Source organism: Trichoplusia ni, chromosome 7 (genome assembly GCF_003590095.1).
Source record: "Trichoplusia ni isolate ovarian cell line Hi5 chromosome 7, tn1, whole genome shotgun sequence".
In the NCBI taxonomy this organism is placed as follows: domain Eukaryota; kingdom Metazoa; phylum Arthropoda; class Insecta; order Lepidoptera; family Noctuidae; genus Trichoplusia; species Trichoplusia ni.
Genome location: NC_039484.1, coordinates 8,126,605 through 8,152,801, shown reverse-complemented (window position 1 = coordinate 8,152,801; position 26,197 = coordinate 8,126,605). Strand labels below are relative to the sequence as shown.

At 33.7% G+C, this 26,197-nt stretch overlaps 1 protein-coding gene across 1 annotated transcript in view; it reads left to right on the top strand.

Annotated features, from left to right (window-relative positions):
* The window catches only part of LOC113496152 (serine/arginine repetitive matrix protein 2-like), a 53,049-nt gene that overhangs the window by 6,121 nt on the left and 20,731 nt on the right, over positions 1–26,197 (top strand). The window contains exons 3-5 of the mRNA XM_026875282.1: positions 814–902; positions 11,236–11,422; positions 24,525–24,671. Of these exons, the coding sequence (XP_026731083.1) occupies positions 814–902; positions 11,236–11,422; positions 24,525–24,671 (423 nt within the window). The remainder of the gene's footprint in view (positions 1–813; positions 903–11,235; positions 11,423–24,524; positions 24,672–26,197) is intronic.

Below are 26,197 nucleotides of genomic sequence, written 5' to 3'. Positions count from 1 at the left end.
ATAAATGGTTTTATAATTTCGCCTTGTAGTGCAAGTGTAATATTGGAAAAAGTTCAATAACCAATTTCTTCTGACATGCCCATCTTCGTTTAAGCCAAATGAAGGGCACAACAAAAAAAAAAAAAGACGTAAAAGATAACGCTTAAAAACTATCAGCAATAAATAGCAACCGTGTAGTTATAATTCTCCTGGTAGTTTACGCGTTTAATAAGCTTCCTTTCACACCTTTATAACTAGATTAAAGTTCCGTCGCACTAATAGTTTCAAAGCAAGCTAACTTAAATGCTATAATGGGTTTGTTCAACCCAAGCTATGATAATGTAAACATAATTAAATCAGACACTCCTGTGCGGAATTTTTTAAGTAAGAACACTTGAAGTTATTTATTATTTTCAAATTTTACCATAAATAATTGCATATATCCATGAAATATCATCACAATTACAGCAACACACACACTTATTTACTCAGTTTATAAAAATCTTTGCGTAAAATGTTTTGACTGATCTTATCCCACACTCAATCGCATAGGTCATCTTCAAATAAGAGAATAAGACTGTAATGGCGATAAAACAAACGTATAGTAGGTACTTACTATTAATTTACAATATTAGACCTTTCGTCTTTGATACTCCATTACGCTCCCAATGATTACCATTCGAAAAAAGTATTGTATTATAGTAGGTTTAATTCGACTTTAACTAATTAAATATCATATCACTCTATCGCGGTGCACTGTTCTACGCCGTACAAAAACCCGCTCTTAAGCAAATCGTTGCGACTGCCTTTACTAATGTGTTATTAAAATTACAGAACCATCACCGCTGTATGATAACAACCACTATCACGAGGAATGTCTCCGCTGCAACTCCTGCGGGCTGAACCTCACCGGCCCCAACCAGGTCAGTCTCCAATCTTTAAAAATATTACTTGTCAACATGGATGACAATATTTTAGGTCCGTTAGATTCACTATTAAAGACACATACAATATGGACTTTTTGATTAAGTACGTACCAATAAAAAAACGGATTATACAAAAATAAAATTGCAAGTAAAATAGCTTCGTTCTGCAATCTGCTAACTGTATAATAATAAACTCTATCAAAGGTTTGAATGACTTGCCTCATCTATTTTAAATTTGAACAATTCCCAGTGGTAAATAAGTCTCCTTGTAACATTTTACAAAATATTTGAACTTTTATATTTCTTAGATTTGATCTCTTTTTTATTTGTTAGATTTATATTTCTTATTCGTAAGATATTTTTAATCCAAATCTTCATTTAAACATTTTTCACATTTGACAGTTCTATATTTTAAATTGTATTGTGATTATATCAGACTTATTTTTTTAATTTATCGTTAAGTAACTACGTTAAATTAAAAATTAAGTCATTATTTAAGAATGTGTTTCTTTTAATATCTGTCCAAAAATATTACGACACATTTACTTCTTTCATAAATCTTTGGAACAAAAACATGAGAAACACTATTTTGATCTCTTTGGCTTAAGTTGAGTTGAGTTATTATAAAATTAAAAACTGACAATATTGTTTAACAGTAACAACAATTACTCGTAAAGAAAATTGCCGACTGAAAGAAATTTCGAACGATCGGCAAAACAAACAAATATTAACGAAAAGTACCAAATAATGCAAAGGGTCCAAGCAAGTTCCAAAATTATGCAAATCAGGTTCTTCCTTATACCTTACTTCCGCCACATTATGGCAAAGTATTTGAAGGTAAACCAAAGGATCTTCAACGCTTTTGTGGACTGATAGGGTTTTCGAAGGTTAGGAAATGTAAATGTATATGCCTTTCTGCAAATATATGCCCAAGGACTTAGTATTTTTCCAGATCACAAAATTGTTTCTCGGTTAAAAAGACAACAGAAATATATATTAAAGCATGTCTTTTCACACATTGGTGCCTCAAACAATATTTTTTTCTGAATAATAGCTGCATATCCTACATCTTAAACATGTATTTGGCACCACTTTTTTCAAAGATGCTCATAGCCAAGGTGCCTTTAGCTTTTGCAATTCCAAATTATTGCTTTTTTTATGTAAAACTTTAAAACAAAGTAGCAGCTTCATGCTCTTCGTTTGATAATTCTCATTAGACACAGTTTATACCACACTAATAGTTAATACCATAACACCTAATAGTTTCGAAAAGAGGTCACATTAATTGAATTCTATTTCTGGCCACATGAAACAAGATTTTGTTCGATTTACCCTTTTGAAAGGAAACCACGAAAACAAATGTATTTGGAGAGCCTAATGGGCGCAGACCCACCCTTATTGGACGATAACCAATATTAGGATGTGCCTGATACCGGCTCAACCAATGTATTAATAGCCTATTTCCATTGTAATGTTCTCGCAAATGATACAAAATTACGATAGTCGCTTGTTTATGTATTGGTAGAATCGAGATACTGCGTTGGTTGAATTTTATTTCACTAAGATGATGGCATAACGCATAGGTATATCACTAGCCTAATTTAGTTCTATATCATAGATATTCTCAAAATGTTAGGAGGCAAGTATCAAAAGGATGGGAAGAAATAGAACGTAGTACCATTACTATTTGTTATTGCAAATGAAATCTAGCGGTTCTCACCTGCTTGGGCAAATACTGGAGTCATCAATCACTTTACGATTGGCATCAACCCACACTCGTTTGGTCATGCAAAAATGTGATGCAATTTCTCTTACAATTTTCAAATAGAAACCGCCAGTGTTGCTCAGTACGAACACTTCGAACAATCAAAAATCAATTCAGCAATAAGGAACAACATTAGTTTATAACAAAATCTCATTAGCTCGCATGAATACGGTAATAACCTTGACACACGACTGTTGGAAATAAAGTTAGGCACTTGTATGGCAAGGACTGGGAGGCTGATTGAAATTAATCAAAGGCGGAGAGGGGAAGCCTGTAAAGGCTATTTCTGAACGAGAATCAATCACATACAAAAACGAAACAAGTACTGAAATGTGTGTGAGGACAATAGGACAGCTTTGAGTTGATTATGGATTAATAGGTCAATATGTATTTTTGATTTATTTAGATTATGACTTCCTGAAGGCATAAATTTGATCGGCATTGGAATGTTACACAAACTACTAATACATTTTTTTGCGTTGAGTGTATTAAATACAATTCATATTTTTTAGTCCCATGTTGACGTTTAGGTACCTTAACCAGTTAACCTCTAGTAAATTCTTAAAAAGAAAATGTTATAAGACCAAAATCAAAGGCTTTGTCGAAACCGTGATTTCACTCACGGTTCAGCAAATAAAGAAGTTATTTATACGATGAAAACCGGATACTAAACCTGCGCCTCAACCCCAACCACTGACCATTCTTCGGCAATATTAATGTACCCACTTTAGGATATCAGTTAAATATTTATGAGTGCAGTGTACGATTACATGGCAATAGTTAAAGATAGTGGTAGAGAACAGTTCCAAAGTTCCATAGTTTTAGAGTCAGGCCATCCTAACGTTTATTGTAGTATGTAAATGTTTTCGGTGGTGACTGATATGTATTATTGCATTAATCACTTCCGTTTTTCTGCGTATACTGTTTATGGATATGCTTCACAAAAAACTGATTACAAACTTTCCAAATAAACCGCCAGCTAATACTTTAAGTTAATCTCTCGAACTCCTCTAACAATTATAACAAATTATTTCATTTTCATTGGGATAACGAATTTAAACTGTCTTTATAGCGTAAAATATTTCGATTATAAATTAGGAGAGGGATAAATCAAGTACGGGTCATCATAATTGACTTAATTTTCGTCCTTGTCTCAAATGTCCGCTTTTGATAAATGAGATTTTATCGGATTTATGTAAGCCACGAAGTTAATATAGATTGATTATTCTAATACATCTTGTCTCTTAACTTTACTGCCGGTTTTATTGAGGTTCTTTATTACAACAATTAATTATTCGACTATTAGGTCATCATTCTAAAAGATAAGTGTATTCAATGTCATAACCAAAGTGCCGAAAATATTGCCCGACCCATTTGCTATATTACAAAATAGACAGCAGTCGAAATTATTATTAAAAATGGAGTCTTATTAAAAGCGCTATCTTTTAATATGGGAACAACATTTATACTTCCCTAATGGCCTATTTCTTTTTAAATAAAGTAAAAGCTTTATGTCATCATTTTGAGTCCTTTTAACGATAAGGAATATTAAGTAATATGAACTTTATGTGAAGTCAAAGCGCTTTTTTGTATGGGTTTCAGAAAAAAACTTCGTTTATGTAACCTACTTTCTTTGCCAACCTTTTTCGTATCTCATGGGATGCTGAAGCAAGACCGAGTCTACAGCATTTGATGACAGCATAGACATTCAAACTTTTAAGAGACGTGATAGGCAAAACACTGAAATTAAAATGTTATTATGAACATACCCTCTGGCCAAAAAACACTAATATCCCTAGTCCCTACCTAAGTACACATTTGATTAATTAAACCTTCTGATTTGCTCCTTAAATGAAAATGAGGACCCTATTCCGTGTATTAAAATGGTTTTAATACATTTCAGACTCCTTCGTAGGAAACAAAATAAATATTTGGCTGTGACCGAATTAAGAAAATAATATTCAGTGAATTTCAGTTATATTAAAACTGCACTTTAAATGAATATGAATACGATATTATTTTGATTAATAATTAACTTAGTTTTCTTATATTTTAATTTCCAAATTAAGTGATATCATGCACAGTCATATTATACTTGTAATGCAATCATAACAGCGTTAGTACGCATAGTAACGTACATTTACACATAAATCATAACCCAATGATAACAAGAGCTAAAATTCAAATTCGAATCCACACCGTATGAAGTTACACACAAATATATATTAATTCATGTAAACATCATATGCTTAGTGAACAAATGTCAGACTAAAAGCACTCAGCCTAAGAGTCTTCAACTGTTACTGTATTTTTAACTCTAACTGAAGCGTAAAAAAATCCAATTAAATTATTCGTGATGCCAATTGTCACTGCCCTATTCAGTGATAGTTCAAGTTTAAATGAAAACTCATACCCAGGAATGTATTACTTGCCACTCCAAATTCAGCCTACATGAAAACGTAGCTATTTCGTATTTCTAAATGCGACTCCCGTAAACCATGGGTACAGACAACGAATTCATGTACAAAGCATACCATTTTGGATTTCTGAACACAAAGGCCGACTAGGCCACTTAATATATCCCCAACCGAGGTATATTTAGTTTACATACATTCACTGGGAAGGTTCTATAATGTAAATTCTTTAAAAAAATAATCTTCTTTATAAATTTATTTTTGACACTTAATGTAAACACTTACAAACGGCACAATTTTACTTCAAACGATTTTTCAACGAACCGCTTTGCCTTTGTCATTTCTTACTCCTATTCAAAATTAAATGAATGAGTTTTGGCTAATTAAGAAGACTGTAGAGGTTCTTTTGTTCAGTATATTCGCTGTTTCCAATTTTGAGGGAGAATGAAAGTAAATGTTGAACATTGTATTATGTCTGAATGAACAGATAAAACATTTGTAATTGAGTAACAAATGTACACAATTATATTCATCTTCCACCCCAATCTGGATGTCAAAACATAGGGATTAAAAAGAAGAAAGAACTGACTTTTCGATTCCCTCGCCACTACTAACATTTTTTTCTGGACGTATCAAAGATACATACGGGAATAAAAATAACCCATCGTAATTCAAATAATTTTACATTTTCCGAATTGCCGAACAGCAATCAATAAGCGTGTAATTGTACATCTGCAATTGATTCATATTTCGTTTTTATTCCATATTCCATGATTCCAATATTTATTTACCTCGGAGCCAATCGCAATTTTATTTCAAGTCTTGTGTCATCCATGTTGTTTTCGAATAAACAGGCAGGTTTCCACACCAGTACTCAGCCGGCTCCATAACATATTTGCAGAATAAATTAAACGAATTTTGTGGATTTACCGGCGAAGCGTCACAGGAACCTTCCTCGTTTATCAATATTTACACTGAACAGACTTTTATTTAATCGAAATGGTTTCAAATATAATTTTCCTGGTTTTGACTACGCTGCTTTAATAACATCGTGAAATGGTCTGATGGACCAAAACCATTTATACGTTAATAAAAAGCATTTTTACTACCATTTTCTTTGCAATGGCGTAGGTTCTCGAAATTAATTTCAATATAACCGAACGTCTTGCTTGTAAAATAAGGAAAGTAATATTTTCCGAAACGCTTCACTTATCACCTTAATGATCTAAATGAAAATTTGTCTCCTCGAAATTGTGAACGTTTCAGTATTAACGGCACAAGTTAGCGGTATCGGACATCTTTGATCGGGGCTGCTTACAAAGCCTTGGCAGGTATCAAATAAATCCATCTAACTTAAAACTTCTCCCTGAGTCGAGGGCTTTCGGTTTTAATTAAATTTTTGCTTTGTTTGGGATTCTCGAATGTATATAGTTATTTTGGCAGTCAACATAATCATAAAAATTGCTAACAAAAAGTTAAATCAAAGCAACTGAAAATGTTTTGCAGACATCGTCGTAAGCGATCCCCAGACATTCTTGAACACAACGTCTCGGCGTAGTAAGCAAGTATGTGCGATAAATAAACCTGACTCAAAAACTACGAAAAAAAGCTAGAAAGATACGTTTGGGGCGTGGAGAGAGGGTTCAAAAGACTGCATAAAATTCCCGGCGCGTGTAAACAAAGGCGACAACTCTGTCATTTGCTTTATTTTGTTCAAACTCAAAGTCTTTTGTACTAAATTAGGTTTGAGATAAAATTGCTTTCTGTCAACAAAGTCGCTGGCATGTGACGAACCTTTATGATTATGTTGATGTTATGCATTTTGTCTACTTAATGTGATGGATTGTCTCCGTGATGATGTGGGTAATGTAGCTTGACCGGGAAGGAAAATTAAGAGCAAAATAAATGAAAAACGGAAACAGATTAATGAGGAAACTCTCGCTTTCTAATATTGTTACGTAAACAAGAGACCATTTTGTTATTACTTCAATTTACTGATATTTGTTTCAAGTCTGGCGGAATACATTAACATTCCAAATTGACAATTATAATGAAACCGTTATAATTTCGGCATTCTATTGATAAAATCTAAATCACCAATGAAGCAGAAAAAGGTTTGAACATCTCTCAATCTGTCACAGTGAACCGACCAAACTAAATTAAAATGTACAAAAAAGGAGAGAATATTGAAATAAAATCCAATTTTACGGTTTTTGGCCTAAAATAGGCCTCGAAATCATGACATTTAACGCCAATACAAAGACTAATTGGTGTAACGCAGTTGGTTTTGGTAGAAACTTGAAAATTATATAAACTTGATAATAAAACTCAGAAAACAAATTGATGACAATATAAAGACGTGACCGTCAAGAACTAAAATGTAAATGTTTTTAGGATTTTAATTAAAATAATAAAATTCGTTACATAACATAAAAATAAAATAATAATTCGACAACATTCTATCTTTAAACTTCTTTATGACATTAACACGAATTTTTCTTTTACGTACAAAACCTTCTTACACTGTACCTCCTTCATAGAATTTTCACGACCTTGGAGGTTTTATTCCATTGTAAAATGTAAGGGATGTGTTTGGCATAAAAAGAAGTTTTTTAATCATCATTAAGAGACATTTAATGGCTGTTAGTGACTATTAATCGTATGACTGTTTTTTTTTTCAAATAACGTAGTATTATTAGATAACGTTTTAAAAAATAAATACTTGTCACAATACTATATAATTAAATCCTGAAAAGATGTTACATTAAAGAATAAGTCGTGTAGGTCATAAGTCATTAGATTATACCGTTTCTGTAAATAAACATAATCGTTTATTCACAGTAATAAGTACATTTGCTTTCTTCACATGACGTAGTTAAGTGTTTAAAAATGCAAGACGGAGCGAATCGAGTTGAGAATGCTTTGCATGCACGCCCGTACAGCGCTAAAGCATCGATAAAGTGTGATGCTTATTGGTTTCTGAAGTCATGGACCACGTTGTAAAATGAACTCAATTACTATCACTATAGCTATTAGTATTGCTACTACTACTTTAGCTCACGTATCATATTCCACGCAATTTTGGTACGTGTACCAGATTTGGATGACTTCTGTATTTATATGAACCGTTTAAGGTCCGTAAGTACGTCAATTTTACTAAGTAATTTTAATTCCCTATGGTCAAAAAGTACTGAAACTCAGAATAATTAGGTAAAATAACTTTCGTGATGCGGAATCATAATTATTTATTCAATAAACCGTTATTAAATAAATAAAGGCAAAACTGTGACGTAGTAAGTCCCCAGTTTCTTTTCGCTTCTTATAAATATAGTTGTTCTATTTGGAAATAAATGAATATTTCTCTGATTTCATTTTCAACTTGAAGACTATAGATGCCTACCCCTTAATACCTAGTCCCAATCACTATCTCTATCAGATACGCTATACTACTGTATAGATTTTTGCAAAACCAATAAGTTTGCGTTGATTTGAGCCAGTAACTTACATAAGTTACGTTCGAGGTAAAAGGTAGAATGCGATACGGGTTTGTTCCCGAGTATAAGTTACACAGAAGCCTGACGATGTTTGTTTTGACATCAATACATCTTCAGTTCATTTACATTGGAAAATATTTTCAGGTCTTTTCAAGGTTAAACAACACACTTTTACCTGTCGTAAATAGGTTAAGGCCTAATTCTTTAAATGGTTAACAATACCCTACCGTCTTCAGGACATCAGAATACTTAAGACTTAAGAATTCTTCGATATATTTCTAACTCCTTTTTATTTTGTAATAAAAATCGATATTTCAGTAAAGAAAGAAATAAAAAAGAAAGCATTTTTTCGCGATTATGACGCATTTAGGATACAAAACAGACAAGCAAATAAACTTAAAAAACAAAAGTAGTATTTGTGACCACAAAAATCTGTTGACAATTATCGATATCTCTAAACTTGCACCCCCGCCGCATGTTGCATGACAGGGCTGTCACGCGACATCAGAGGCACAGCTGCGCGTTCCCTTCCAACTTAGTATTAGGGTTGTTACCTCGTGATTTTATTTGAGCTCTCTACATGTCATGTTGGGTTAGCCAACTCTCCAATAGTATTGAACAGGCGCAGTTACGAGTCATCTCTGGCTTGTAGAAAAACTCTTTACAGTGTATGTGTGTAAAAAGATGGAGATATGCTTGAGATAATTTAAGGGTAATAGTACTTTTTTTTTCAATAAATACTTTAGAGTTAAAGTGACTTATTTATGCATAAAATGTTGAGTTATGAAAAACTTCATTATATCCTGATTAAGAGTAATTTAGCGATAAAGTTAAACTACGAACAACATTTTTTAGCTTCTAATACAGAAAAGTAGAATTGACTTCTAGTGCACAATAAGAATTACTCACAAATTCAATTTTCATACCACGAACTAATTCAACAAAATCAAGAGATCGTCAATAAAATTATTTTAGGCAGCCGCTGTTGAAAGCACATTGTACCCACTACCCAAGTATTACCTGTATATACCTTACTCGTGATACCTTCAGGAAATTGTTTTAGGTACAATCGCCCGATCTCTGATAACCAGATTTACTGATCAGCCTCTTATGGAGAATTCTCGTTAATAGTAGCATTAAACCTTGCATAAAACAACGAAGGTTTTGTTCGCGAAGTTTTTATGTGGCTACTTGTTCCCAGGTATTAACTTGCGCTTAAAATTAATCAGCATAAATAAACTGCTACTTTTTGAAATAAGTAATTTATTTCTAAAGCCGAACTTAACGAGTTTGTACCTATAAGTTACTGAGATTTGTTTTTTGTAGTATTTGTGATAGTTTACAATAACCAATATTTTACAAGCAGATGTTCATCCTTGAAATTTAAGCCTTTCAATGATAGCAACTAAAACTGTGTGCCTTTGTGAACAATTTTCTTCAAAAATCCGAGCGATACATTAATTGCTTACAATATTTTACACTGTATTATAACATTGCTGTTGTTATTACGCCTGAAGCAAGGAAGGTGCGGTTTGAGCCAGCGACAAAGACTGGCATGCCAATCAAGGGGTCGAGGTTTAAACCACATCCAAACCACTATAGCTTTATACGGAAATCCAATAAGCAGAGTTGGAAGGTATAGTGGCGAATATATTAGAAAAATAATAAGCTGATTAAGGAGAATCAATTAACAGGTATGAAAATCCAGTCACCATTTGAAATGGTATGTTAACCATACTATGTTCATACATACGAGTATGGTTACATGACGTCTCTTATCATCCAATCTTTTTAGTCAACCTATTTACTAGCCAGTTTTTTTCACAATAACTCTGGTTGGGTGAGAATCTAATCGGGCTATCCCGATATATCAACGTTAGTAAACTGTGTCTTATTGAAAAAAATAATCAATCTTCAAATTTCAAAAGTAAGCGTGAATAAGGCAAAAAACAAATACAAAAAAATCTTCTTATTTGGAATAATATAAAATCAGAGGACCACATCTGTGAAGCCTGCTTTGATTTAAATATGAAACAGTCACAATCGAAATGGGTAAAGTAAATTGAAAATATTCAAAAACAGATAAAGGCTAAATTGGTTTCACACAAGCCATACGAAGGCATACGAACATATTAATTTGTAATTCACGTGAAATGTTATTGTTTAACGCGATTTAATGGTCTCCCAAAAGGATTACCTTCGATTATAAAATATGTATGGTGTATTAAAGGTGCAAAATTTATTTACCGGTGAATTTATTATGAACTCAATGGGCTTCCATCACATATTCATTACTTTGAATAGAAATAAATTATGTAAACGGTTAACGTTGCATAGTTGGTGTTTTGTGATAAATTGTAAATCAACAAAACCTTTCGTTTTTCTGTAGCATACTTTTGGATCTTGCTGAACGCCTTTCCATTAACCAAACCTCAATCTCTCATCTGGGTAGAGCACCATGTCAGAACCTACTAAATGTTTGGAAATTACATTTCTTTCTCGTATGTAACTAGCCAATTGAATATTTTTGGTTAAAGAAAATTATTTGACTAGGTGGCCTATTACTCCCCCATAAATCAACATGTTTCACCTTCTTGGTGACACTTTATGTTATAATCTAGATGTTTTTAAACTGGAAACTAACCTTCTTGGTCCAGAAACGCGCTCGCCGCTTCAAGAACCAGATCCTGTGCGACCTGCACTTCGCGGACGTGGCGCTGATGGAGTGCAGCGACTTCATGCAGCAGTTGCGCAGCTTCAAGCCCCAGTCGCTCGGCTGCGCGGTCGCCCGGCGCAAGTCTTCCACCACGCTCATATTCCCGCTGCCACCGCAAGCTTGTTCAGGTACGTAGCGAAACTAGTCGGTAGCTTCAGCCTATGAAAAAATATAACGAGCATAAAACTATGTCCATAAGATCTATTTTAAAACATTTTTAATACTTGCAATATGCTACATTTTAAGACAAATCTATCGTTACGATTTAGATACAAACAGAAGATAAAAATAAAGCCTGTCATAAAACTAAACTAAACCTTTCCAATATAACTTTTCTATACTAAAATAGGAAAACCACTCCAGTGCGATGAGTATATTAATTGAATAAAGTGTCAGTCAACAGTTTTTACCGTGACACTGGACATATTCGGGGCGCGCTCGTATCCAACATGACACGTAGGAAATACAGACACGAGAAAGCTATTTTAAAACTGACCACATCAAAGTTACAACAGCTATTTTGCTTTTGACACAATCTTCACGATTCGCAAAAAAAAACCCTTTAGGCTTTGTAATTTCAAAAATGTTTTGGTGCACGTCAAGCTATTCAAGCGTTCAACACACGACGAAGTTTCTTTTTTCATGACAGTATTATAGAATCATAAAATGGAGAGGCTCTTCAAAAAACAAATGAAAAAGGCCTAAAGAAAGTTTCGGATACCAAAGCTATCTCGCCTGTTTGATTCACAAACTTCTTCGCAAAAGAAATAAGTAATCAATTATTTTTCGAACTCAATTCCAGACGGTTTTATGGGCTCTGATATATTTTAGGAACTTCAGGAGGTATAAAATAAATGCGAGAGGCGTTCAATGTAAATTGATGATTATTGTTGGCAGATCAGTAGAAATTGCACGAAACGGAATGAAATTGTATGAGTTGTCAAATCTGTCTAATAAATTGTGAAATGTGAACAAGTTGCCTACGATAAAAGTAAAATCTAGAAAAGCAGTAAATATAATATAATGTCCCATACAAATCTACAAAATACAAATTTTCGCTGAAGATTTGTTATTATTCCTACATCTGACTGTAAACTAGTTTCAAAATCATGGACGTTATATGAAACATTCATACAGCGGCTTCCACTAGTACCTGTGACTTGTCATGAGCTAGCGTGTCTGGTTTGCGTGCAGTGTATCCATATTGCACCATTAATTCATACCAAAGGGACGGCAGCGTCATTTATCGCCGTCATCGAGATGATATGTGGCAATCTACATTCAGGAACTCTAACAAACAAATGAAATGCGTTTGTCTGAATGTTTGTCAACAGTAGCTAATTATTTCTTTGTTTATTAATAATTACTTCGTAATTTAAGGTAAAGTTGTAGGTTCATACATCTGTATTAAATTATTTTAGAAATGACAATATCAATGAACATTGACTTCTATTCCATTTCGATTCTCGACCATTTGATTGAATTTTAGTACGTCCAAAAATGAATGAAATAAGCCATATTTAGTCTTAATAATATAAAAAAAAACAAATTCAATCTATTTTATAACTAAGAAATTCCAAATCAATGTTTATTAAAGACTATTTTAAGATACTGCTTTCTATCTTATTCACACCAGAGTTGACCAGAGTAAAATAAAAGCAAGACTGCTTTCAAGCCACAAGTTACTCGTAAATCTCAGAAATCCATTTTGCACAGATTGCCTTATACATATAAACATAAGAAATGTCGCCAAGTCAACGACCGCTCTCTCATATAAAATTGATAGACTTTAAAATGACATGGTAGAGAATACACTAGAAAATATTTTTAAAATATCGAGAGAACTGTGTTTATTATTTTATCCAAACAGCGTGGTTCATAAGGGATCCATTTATACTCCAAATGTCGCGTCAGTGCGCAGAAAATTAAATCGGTCTTTCTCAAAGTTATCTTTCCTTTATTTTTTAACGACTCCCACTGTAAAGAATTGAATCCTTGTGTTGCGGGGTTTCGCAATTATTAATGTCACATGCATACCATAACCATACTTCAGGATCACTCAAATGCTTGTCTTAGGCGGGGATCAAACCCGTGACATATCGTGCTCAGAGGGTTTGCGTATCGCGTTTTTTATAAGAGTTGCTTTTATAATAGGGTTAAAAGTTTGTTACAAAAGACAATCCAAGCAATCTGCAATAAACCGCAGAACAGGAGGTCAATAAACGAAATTAGAATCAAGACAAACATTTAAATAAGCAAACATTACAAAATGTAGCAAACAAACTCACAAAGTGTTGACTATCTGAGGTTTCACTACAACACATAATGTACTTGCAGCTCTGCGAGTGAACAACTACAAATAATACGAACGCTTGCAAAATCCAATTTATCTATTTCACAATCTCGACGTGCTAACAAAAATCTAATCTCATTACAACTTCACTAAAAGCCATTTTTATCTATTCGAACAGCAAATACGATTGAAAATGAAAGAACGAATATAAAATTAAATCAATTCCATTTTCTTCGGAGATCCTAAGTTCGGAATATAGCTTTCACTCGTTCACAATATCTGACAGTAGATATTCAATAAAACGTCTGAAGATAAAATTTATTTAAATAAGTCCTAAGTACTAATACTGCATACATTAACAGATATGTCTATCGATCAATAACCAGTAATTAGTGTAGCTAAGGACTAATATTACTACATGGAAATAGCGGCTGTATGTACTGATTCGCGGACCAATCGGGTTCCGGACCAATTTTCCGGATAATTGACAAGATTAAACGCGCCAACCACTCTCCCCGCTGTTAAATGTTCCTAAATTCTGAGTACTGAATAATTACGTTCAGTTTTACTTCCATACTGATGAAGATTTTACGAAGTTCGGTAGGAATTTGTAGTCGGTTAACGAGTTTATTGTCTCGTAATGCTACTTGGGTTTTAAGGTTTTCTTCTTCCGCAGTAATGTTCATACTTCGGCATTGGTTTTGTTAAATTCAGAAGTCAGATTGCGTTGTAAGTTCGTTGTAAAAATATCTTTTCGGTCAAAATTTATTTCTTGTTTCTGTATGGCTATATATAAAGCTCATATCTAGAATCCAATCCTAGAGGTGAGTTTTTCAATACGATTCTTTTGGCGCATTATGAGCCCTAGATCAACTCACTTCCACTCTTCTGCATGATTCCTTTCCAAACATTACACTTACAATCAAGAGTCAACAATACTGTCACAATATTTACATACCCACCCATATATTTAAAAATGTACTCAACACATAAATAATAACTTGATCGTTACGTTCAAGTGTAATTACAAGCAGACAGCAATAGCGACCATGATTATACAGCGCGGGCTGGTTATTACAGTATCGTCTAGCCAACTGTAGTGTTAAGGGGAACATGGCCGCACAAATAACTTAACTACCACACTATATGAATTAGAAATATTGATATTAAGGCGTGAAGCGATTTGAATTGTATTGAATTTTCGGGCAAGTAGATTATTTAAAAATATGTAATTAAATAACTTCCTATTACGTTCTTAATATTTTTATTCAACAAAAAATCAATGTTTCAAATACTGTGAGCATAGAACGCAACGCAACACTAACATGTTAAAAACGATTTAACATGTTAGTGTTTTTTAGTTTAAATGATTTAACACTGAAAAAACATTCGACGCTTTACAAATCACATTACTACTTACTAGAAAAATCACTCAAAATCAAAGCGACATATCTATTAGTTAGCTGTGTCGCTTTGATTTTGAGTGATTTTCAAAGTATCTTCAACAATATTGTATAACCTCAAATCGTACTGCGTAGTAACCGCTGATGTACCAGACACTTACACAGTTACGTGTGAAATTGGGTCTCAGATTTCAATAGGATTATATTCCATCATTTAATATCGAATGATAATTTACTTACTTTGAAGTTTGATATAATTACATAGTCCGATCTATATTCAGTGTTTTCGAGACACATCTTAAGTGCTTAGCACTAGGAATATAACATACAAATACTGCTGAAAGATCTAAGATATAACTCATAAACACTGGATCTTGACGTGTCGTGGTTTCACCAAATTACATGATACGTATGACAGATTACCAAATTTCACTAAGAAGCTCTACATAGTCTACATACCTTCAATTGTTTGATGTGCCACTCAATCAGTACGTAGGTGGGCTAAGAACCAGGGAAGTACACTGGAATCACAAGTGTTCATAAACATTGTATTCTGATTGCCAATTTATCGACAACCTAAGGTGAACGATATTAGCCTGCCCACACACGGCAAGATTGTAATACATTGTTCTGAGCATTATAATTAAAGTCGTAGGTTTAAGCCATAGTATAATGTAATTAAATTCGCCATTTTCTATGAACTATAAAACGATGATTATAAAAGTACTTATTGCATTATGAAATCCTAGCAAGTTTCTTAGAATGGATAAAGAATGTGTGATGAATGATGTATGGTTCTTTATTTTGCAGTTGTTTTTGGATAACTAGCTCGACGAAAACAATAACTACCAATACAAACCATTCGCGAAATGTTTTCGAGTTCATAAATAAAGGCCTATTACGTAACAATATTAAGGCAGTTACTTACAGTGTACGAGTAACATCTGCGAACTCCGTGCTCATTACTGCTGCGACACGACAAATTAATCAGCTGGTAATACAGTACTGTGTAATCCGGAACTAAACGTTTAGCAACTGGGAAATATTGTGTTAAAGACTGTGAGATTAGATTATAGTTTCTGTAAAAGGAAACGACAATGATATTGGTCGGCATATTTGTAAGAATAGCGTTATCGGACACAGCTCGCCATATGTATTTGATAGTGACCACGTCCAACCACCGTCATTTAATTATTTTTTTAATTAGTGTTTGTTTACAATAGGCAAACTGAACTCGATACATTTATTGACAATATAGATATAAAGTTATAAAATCAAGAGTCAGTGAAGATCCAAATTTTGTAGGCTCTAATCAAAAGTAGTTCTATAGATAAGAGTGCTTCCCCAATACGTCTTTTTAAAAATACTCCATCACGTAACTGTAACATTTTGATCAAACATCCCCACAGAAGGGTCCCGTTGCACACAAAGCTTAGATATTTCTTACCGATCCGCAACGTCCATCACAGTCAAAGGGTCTGTCTCTACAATTTGACAATGGCACCCCACTCCATCGGCCGTGAAACGTAATGCATGGAAACTCAATTTCCGTCGAGTTCTGGCCCGTTTAAGCAGATCAAAATTCCGTAACCGCGGGAAGGTAAAAACTTTTCTAATAATAAACTTGACGGACCCGCCCGTGTGTGGTAGGCACTTGTAAATAATGTGTGTATGTATGAAATATTTAAGCCTCGTTATTTTCGTACGTGTGTTGTACTGTGTAAATACGTTAATGCATTGTCAACAGATTTTGGCAAAGTAGAACTCGCTGAGGACTCGTGTTGTCACTGTGACGGCGGATTGTAAACAACGTTGTAGAGTTGTCCGACTTTGTTGTTATTTTGTATTTGCACAGTTTTTAATTACATCTAACAGTAGTTTTTTACCATAGTATGAAAATAAATGTTGCTTTTTAAGACACACATGATTCACATCACAACAATTAAAGACTATAATTAGTATGTAATGCCTTTTTCTCTGAATATTATTTGCAGAAAATGCAAATAAATCTGAATAAATAGGTGCTAAAAAGTTTATTTTTTTTATAAATGGCCATAACAGGATGCTGCGAGCAAATAGAAAAAAAATGTGCAAAAAAAAGCTGTAATACTTGGTTGATAATATTGTCAGACGCGTGCAACAATAGCCCTTATCTAGCTCTCTGTAATAAATCTCAATACTATAAAATTGTAGCGTTCATTTGGCTCTGCTTGTACGTGTGCTAATGACACGTTTGTCTGCAACTGTCCGCAACAGTCCGCACTGACTCGACGTGCAGATATTTTTATTCTTATTTAAAAACCAGTTGAGAATAACATTCTCAAAATTCTTTTACTAAACAAATGAAAATCTTTCAATTGTATTGCAACGACAAAAAATTTAATACTCTTTTTAAATTTTGCAATAAGGCTTTTTTCAACATTGATACATTTAGAGAAAAGTCTTCTCATTCTTTGCGTTTGCGCTATACGTTTCACAAGTACCTTATTATTTCGTTGAAGTTAGGCCTCTTTATCAGTAGGAATTATTTCTGAGAAACAAATCTTTGAAGTTCATTTATTCAATAGCCATTCTCCATCTAAAATTAACCTAAAAAGCTTTTAATCAATTAGCACAAATAAGACAAAACCTTAAAAATGTACAATCGAAGTCCGCTATCGGTTTTAATTAAGAACTCACGGGTTGTTTGGTCTGGAGCACGCAATCAATTGTTGTCTATTGACAGATTTTGTGAAATGTTATATAACGTAGGGTTACAAATATTAGGCAGATATTATGTGGATTCAATTGCTTAGAGGGTTTTTAATTATTTTGCAACTAAAAATTAAGTAACTGGTGATTTTGTCGTAACTTCCGTAGTTTTTTCTAAACAAAAATATCACGAGAATAAAGATTCCAATTTTATATTCAAATGATTAGTTAAGACAAAGGACGATCGCCGGCCTAAAGTGAAGGGTTTGTGGGCAAGCGACACCCTCAAATTGTGTTTGTTGCCCATTCTGCGGACTTAATATATTTGCGAACTTCCACCCTTCCCCCGTATCCGAAGCGGCTTAACCTGGATACGGTAATGTGAAAAATAGTGGGAAAACGTAATTTCTCTTTCGTCGTACAAAAGTTATGTGGGCTTACAGGGATATCGATTACATTAAGAATGGGTTGTTCGAGGATTTTATCGAAGCTTGTTCTTATAACATATTTACAAAAGTGTTTTGTAAGAGTTCTCATGTTTTTTTCTTTTAACACGTTTAAATATATTCATAAAACGTACCAGTGTAACAACGTAGCAAATTAGCATTGCTACTAGCAATGAGATATAAGGCATCAAATTATTTGATGGACATGAAGATAATTAATGCATAAGTGTGAATATTTTTTGTAAAATAGACAGCTAGAAACGTTGAAAATAAAGTATTTGCTTTGCTACATCAATCGATGTTCGGAAAAATGGCGGTCCTTTGAGTTCCGTTATGAAAACCCATATGTAACTTTGAGATTAGATTCACGAGCAAGTTAAAAAAACGCAATTTGGTTTCATGTGTGTTGAGCCCTCATCTTCTGCGTGAAGGGTTTGTTTACTAAACGAGGTTGTGTAATGTACTTCTTCTACTGTCCAAGTTCGTACGAGTTTTAAAGTTGTCGTTTAAGGTAGATTGCAAATGTTAGTAAATAGTTGGCGAAAACGAAAACCCTAAAAAGGCTGGGTAAATCTTTAATAATTGCTGTGTCGAAGTACACGATCATTTTATGATGAAATAACTTGTTTTGTGATAAAACAGTAAACCCAACTAAAGTTTAGGCGTAGCAACATCCTTATTTCACAAAACATAAGACAAGGCTCGTTGCTCACAATATATCATGACATCAATTAATTATCTGTATTCTGTTTTAGTACAATAATAAGTCATAACTTATGGTTAACCACTAGTCAGCTGTTGCGTCAGACGCTATAACTAGAAAATTGTGTTCTATTTAAATATAAAAATCAGTTCGAATCGCGATATCACCGCCACCTCGGCAGCTCAGCTTTATACAACGAATTCTCTAAAACTATAAAGACAACCATGTCAAAAAGTTAAAATAAAATCGTGGTCTAAACCGTTGTTTTAAATATTAAAGCCACTACATTGACCGGCCTGTTGGTCTAGTGGTTCGATTCCCACCGAAGACAAATGTTTCTAAGATGAGCACGATCATTTGTTCTGTGTCTGGGTGTTATTTATCTACAAAATATATGTGTAAATAGATAAGTGTGACATAATATTTAAGTATGTATTGTCTAGTACTCATGATACAAGCTTTGCTAAGTTTAAGATAAAATGATGTGTGAAAGTTGTAAAAAAAAAGTTGTATTTACATATACATTTTGAAAAGGAATCAGGAAAACTTTTGACATGTTCACTTATGTTATACTACATTTATTTGTATTTCACATCACGTCCTACGAGTCTACGATGCTTACACTCTTTTTGCGTTTCCCTTAAGCATGTATCTTTTACACGTGCCTTTCAGTTGTAACATGATAATGCGAGTACGTCATTAAAACTCCGAGATGATATGTCCTACAAGGTAGGTACTATTTGTTTAGTTGTGGAATATTTATGTTGTTGTTTGTTTGAATAGAAGAATAGAATTATAGTTCATACTAAATATAAAGTAAATAATAAATTGATAAACTTTGACTTGCTCCACGCCAGAGGTCACCATACCAAACCCACTGTGAGGAACTTATTATGGGTTCCATCCCCCCGTAGAACAAGCCTCTGTGTGATCTTCGAATGCTTCTTTCTAACTCTGTATGTCATGGTGCATCTGACTTGAATATTTGGAAACTCACTGCGGGTACTGTTTTTCTTTTTAAAGAAACTTATCATTCACTAGGAAAATTAATTATTTTAGTGCAACTTTATATTTTGAACATTTAACTTGCTCTATAATTAGTAAGATTAATTATAAATGCAGTGCAATGACTTATTAATGTTAGCCAACCTACAAGGATACCAACATAATCACACCCACACGCCTAGCTTTCCCTCTATCCCCACCAAGGAGTATTTCACAGAAGCGTCTACTACTGATACTCGTAAATACCTTGTGTACGTACCCTCAGTTCACTGACTCACACCACGCCGGACATTTGAAAGCCCAAGCTAGTACTGAGAATTAGATTAGATTACTAGAGGTACTCACATAACAGACCTTTGATCTAAACGTGGCCTTCTTTGTTCGTATTTCACAATGGTATTTGAAGGAACAGAAAACCAAATATGTAGTACTTTTCTTGAGAAGTTCAATAATTTAATTATGGGCCATTTTTGATCGGTCAATCAGTTTCTTTATTGACTTTTCAGGAATCATTTAAGTACATTTTTAAATAGGTATATAATATGTTTTTAGTTATAACAGACAACATAGTTTCAAATTTTGTTTTGAATCTGTACCAAATTGTACTGTTGCAAGACCGATACGTTATGCTGAGGCAACGTATGTACATATTATGTATGTAACGTAGTGTCGCCAATTATAACAACATCAGAAACCGATCCCTGCGAACTCCAGCCGATATACCTAACTAACTTAAATGCAATCTGAAACTCGCATGGACTATGGAATTTACATGATAGAAAACCAATTTGTACCTTAAAAGGAAAGGCAAGCTTTTATTAGCAACAAGTTAACGTTTTCGTCATCTATTTCAATTTTCAAGCAACAAAGCTGCCCCCTCCCCTTAACTTTCTTACAATATGTTTCTACATAACCATAACTACATATACAGCTATTACATAACACAATATTATCAAATGAACACACACTTCTGCACGTCTTATGACGTCCATGATCCGGGCTTACGCAGATTAGTGCCAAAGCTTTCAGGAAACCGCACGTACTATGTGTACGGTGGCCCGTCGCCTTGCGGCTCCCGATATCGGAGGCTCGTATGACCGGCTTTTGGTCTGGAGGACTTATCTTAGACTGAAACTCAACGATATTATAGATTAGTTCGCTAAGTGTTATATTATAACTCACTGCCCCAGCTGTCCGATTCTCAGACCTGCCCCTGCACACAAAATTTCATAAAAGTCGGTTTAGCCGTTTCGGAAGAGATAAATTACGTACACCGTAACACAAGAATTTTATATATTAGATAATGTTCAAATAGTTTTTGGCAGTATTAGTAAAAGTTAAAATATAAACGCAAAAACAATTTATAACAAAATTGTAAAACATAGTGCAAATTAACAAATAAGTTGGCTTATAAGTCTGAATTACAAAGTACAAGGTACAAAGCTCTCCAAGTGACCGTGTTTACCTCGCCGTTTGCTGAAATAAACCTCTTTATTACTGCACACGCTCCATAAAGAACGCCAACAGATAACATAACGCAGAAATGAGATTAAAAAATAATGAAGTCTGCTTAAAATGTGAAGCTTCATACGTTTCTGGACGAAACGTTTATGCTGATAGAAGTTAAGAATAATGTGTTCAAAATTTAGAGAGAGTAAAACACCTTTTAAATAGTTGTCATGCTTCTAAGTCAAGTTAAACGCAAAAATAAGCCCGCTCTAGTTTTTACCTACCTATATCTAACAATTTACTAAATGGAAAATTAGCTACTCTATAAAACCTGAAAATATTGTAAAAATAATTTCATAATAAATGTCCAGTTACCATTGTGGTCGCGAAACTAACAAGCCGTGGATCTGGTACAAAAGCTAAATTTCATTTTAAGAGCCCATTCTATAAGAGACATGGAAATAATAAAAAAAGTAGGTCAGAACTGTACAGACCAAGTCTAGTCCAAAAAGGAACCCTTTCCATGAAACGGAAATTAATATCTTCTTTGTGCTTTTGATAAAGAGATAGTCGAAATGTGGGTCACTTGGGATTTTTAAAGAAAAGTCCTTATGATGTCTATTGATTGATTTATAAAATTTCCGAGGATATGGGATAATTAAGTAATAGCTTAGAAATCTAATTATTGAACGATGTCACCATGGGTGGTAGGTAGGTAGGCGTGCTTTTACAGTAGTAAAAAGCATAAATATACAGTGTATAAAAATATATTAGTTTATACTTGATAGTTTGGGTTACTGGCAATCGTCCAACTTCTATTCTCTAAGGATAGTTGATCAATTATGGAAAGTCACTTATTTTTTCTTCGTGAAATCGGGAAGTTCGGGAACCGTTGAAATTAACCTAAATCGGCTTCAATGTAACTAAAATTACTAAATCATGAACTTATCGACAAAATAACATCACTAAGAAGTCTAATTATATTTATTTTCATTCTAATCGTAAATAATATAAGTTTTCTAAGCCCACGTAAAAGTATTTTTGTTTTAAATGAAGGTCAAAACAAAACGTGTGATCTATCAGCTGGCTCTTCCCACGTGTTTCGAAAAGGACAAGATCACGCCACCTTTTAGTTCATAAATTCTGCCGATAAACCTTGTTCTAGATAACACTAACTTATTTAAAGAGAACAACAGTTCAAGGCGAGAAATATTGCCAAGTCATACAGTTCTGCTATGATACTTTGAAGCCATCATTATATTAAGATCGTGCATGTTTTATGGATCTACACCAAGTGTAACAATATAATTTTCATTTTGCGGAGCGTCGAAAATTATAACACATGTCTTAAGAGCGGAAAATGTGAACATAATTTGACATTAAAATTTACTGTCACTTGCTAGATACTAAGCCGAGTTGAATATGTAACCGTCGGATTAATAATTCAGTTAATCTTCTTCTCCTCTTGACAACGATAATATTTATATTCAAACCCCAAATCATTAGCAAAACAACAGTCTGAACAATATAAAAAAACCCCTTTGGTAATTATGAGTGAACAGTTCTCTCGGTATTAATTTCGCACGAAATTAACTTTGTAAATATAATTTTAAACCCGAATACTCTCGAACATCCTATTAAAACTATAGCGAAATGTAATTTGATTATGGCCCTGCTGCTTGGGAAGCTTCTAATTCGTTTTATTAGAATTTCTGGCAATATTATTGTTACATTGTTCTGTATAATTTAAGATCGTGAAACTTTCACTGAAGACGTTCGTCGGCTGAAGTCTACAGTTCGGGAACTCGGTCCACTCTAAGTATGAACGCCAAGCATATTGTATAGAGTTTGGTGTTCTACCTTACAGTGAACTGGGTACCGAAATATCGACGTGGGAAGAACGAAGAAAGAAGACAGAGGAAGGAACTCTCTACTTTATGTCATTGTAATTCTTTGTTTTTTAACAATTTGTATTAAAATAGTAATATCCTTGTATATAATCATAGTGCATATTATGTAGTAATATGCATTTTATTAATAGATTAGGTACACTAGCGAAGAAGTAAGGGAAAATAAAACTTCTTGGCTTAATCAGCTCATTGAACTTTAACTACCAACTTCTCAGTTGCGATAAATTGAGGCAACTTTTAAAATCTTTTAGGGTCCCATAAATTATGTAATAAAAAGATAAATTGCGGCCATCTTTAGTTGGTTGTAAAGGGGACTTAGCGGTGCGGTCGGCATCGCCCGCTCTCTGTGCGCTTTCCTATGTAAATATTTTATTCACATCTTACATCCGGCCCGGAAATGTTATCAACATCATTCCCTCGCTAAGAAAGTGCAGAAATATTAATAAAATGGTAGGGTGCGCTCCCTTATACAATATTCAAATAATCATTCAAGACTCTGAGGTTTTATTTGGTCTAATTTAGCTTCATGATTGAACTTTATAGCTAGATTATTTCGATCCAATGTTCTTGTCGTTATAAATTTGAAATTAAACTCGTGATTGATTTTCAAAGCAAAATCTAACTACTGAAAGTATATTAGTTTACTCTGAGTCAGTTTTCAATGCAGTTTTATAAAAAAATCCTAGCTTTTATTTTACGGATGAAAAAAAAACTATTTTATAAACTGGTGTAACTGGTATCTGTACAAAAAATAAATGTCGATTCAACAAACTCGAAGCAACTGTTGCGCTCAAATAAGTATCTAACGAAGCTAAATAAATTAATAGCCAATAAAAAAGGTCGAATCACAACTAGACAACAATAACAAAATTCATTTAATGGAAATAGTAACGAGATCTTTCAAACTGACTGTTCAGCTTTAACAATATTTACAGGCACACGAACTTAATAGTCGCTTATAAAAAAGTAGTTCTCAAATTTTGTAGTCTCAAAATAGTACTATTAAATATTTGCATATTGTAGATATTACATTTTCAGAGAGTATTTTAATACTTTCATATGATAAACGCGTAAACAGCATTAGAAATAAAACTCGTATCTGAAAATATGATTATTCATGTCTCTAAAATATTATGATCAGAATTTTTTTGTTTGCAATACGTTTGCAAACAGCTGATTTTACAGAAAATGTATATGTAAAAAATATTTATGTACGTAATTATTTATGTACACACAAAATATTAAAAAAACACAACTTAAAAAAATATAATGTACAATGTGTTAATAACTCTACCTAAATAGTTACACTAATGAATCCTCTGTTCAACAGATGAGTTCTGCGAGGAGTACCCGCACAGCCTGATCCCGACGCCGGGCTACTGGATCGAGTGCTCGCGCCAGAAGATCGCCACCGACACCATCTGGGACGAGTCCGAGTCCGAACACGACAGCGGACCTGATAGAGATGGCGATAACGGTAAGTAACTACCTTAATGAATAAAGAATATTAGACAGAAAATGGTGAAGGTTAACATCGTGAAGAAACCTGGATAGCAAATATTGGAATCTAAAATGGCAAACCCGTAGTGAGCTAGTGTGGTTATCAAGGCTCAAACCTTCGATATGCGGGAAAAGGCTTTATTTTTCTTTTTCTTAAGACGGGGGAATCCTCATGGATATTTGGGAGAGAATGGATTATGACAGACTTTTACTGACTAAACCTGAAACACCGTGGAACGCGAGTGAGTTATTAGTAAGTTTCTCCTTAAAAATATATTTACATGGAAAATAATTATGAAACTTTTTACCACTAAACCAAAATTCGGATATTCGAAAAGTTATTACCAAAAGACTTGAGTGCTCTATCATAATATTTGCGAGGGACTTTCAGCTGAACATTAAATAAGCCTATTAGCGGAGCAGCAAGGTACCGCTGGCCACCACAAAGAGGGGTTTACCGTCCTCCGGTAAAGTCCACCTCACAATTACTTTACCGCCACAGAACACAGCCTGTATTTTTATTAGCAACGCAGATTCATGAAAAACTTTTCCAGGTGTAATTTATTCGTGGAAATCACTTTTGAGTAAACGAAAAGTTTTATAAGGGTGTTTTATGTACTGTTCATACAAACATTCTTCTCACTAATTTTGTCATATAACAAGACTTTCGAGTTGAATATCGTCATAACTAGACTTCCTAGGTATTGAAGGGAGAGAAAGAATACTCTCACAAAAAAATACTATTGTGGAGTCAACCCATCTATTACCATAACAACCTTTCTCAAAATGCTTCTTACAGTTTGTCAATCTAACGTTTTACATTCTAAGCACACAACTATAGGTACATACGTCATATTACTCTGCTATTTGTTCGTCACCAGGCTGAACATTGATATGTAAATCGTTGAAATGTTGTTGAATGACAGTTAGTACTTTCATTTTTGGTCTTGTTCTTAAAATCCTTTTTTAATTCGTGTTGAATTATAGAACATCACATATATCACAAAGTAGCTGTAACAATATAATCCTCAACCAGCTACTGAAATTTCATTACATAATTTGGTTCAAATATTTATTTTATTTTAACAAACTGTTTAATTGAGACTTGAACTAGCAGACGTGAATCTATTCATTCCATTAAAGAGCGTTAAAGTTTAATTTTCAAAGATCAGACATCTCATATCACAAATTAACAGCACCCGCTTAAAGACAAGATGTTCATTCAACGGTAGAAAATCACGTTCAGTCTACCTCAACCCGACCGCAACCAAGTAATACTATAACTTATTATACCCGAATATGTATATAAGGTTCAGTTTATTAAATAAGGGTTCCTTCCCTAGCCCAGAGATAAAAATGAAATTTTTATACTTGCTGCGGTACCTTAATTTGGTAACGGCGGTTGAACTCAACCTCTGAATTTAATTATGAGCATAAGTAGTGTGTATACTGCGTCATTCGTCGGGTTCTAATTTAATTTAATATTTGGATTACACTTTAACG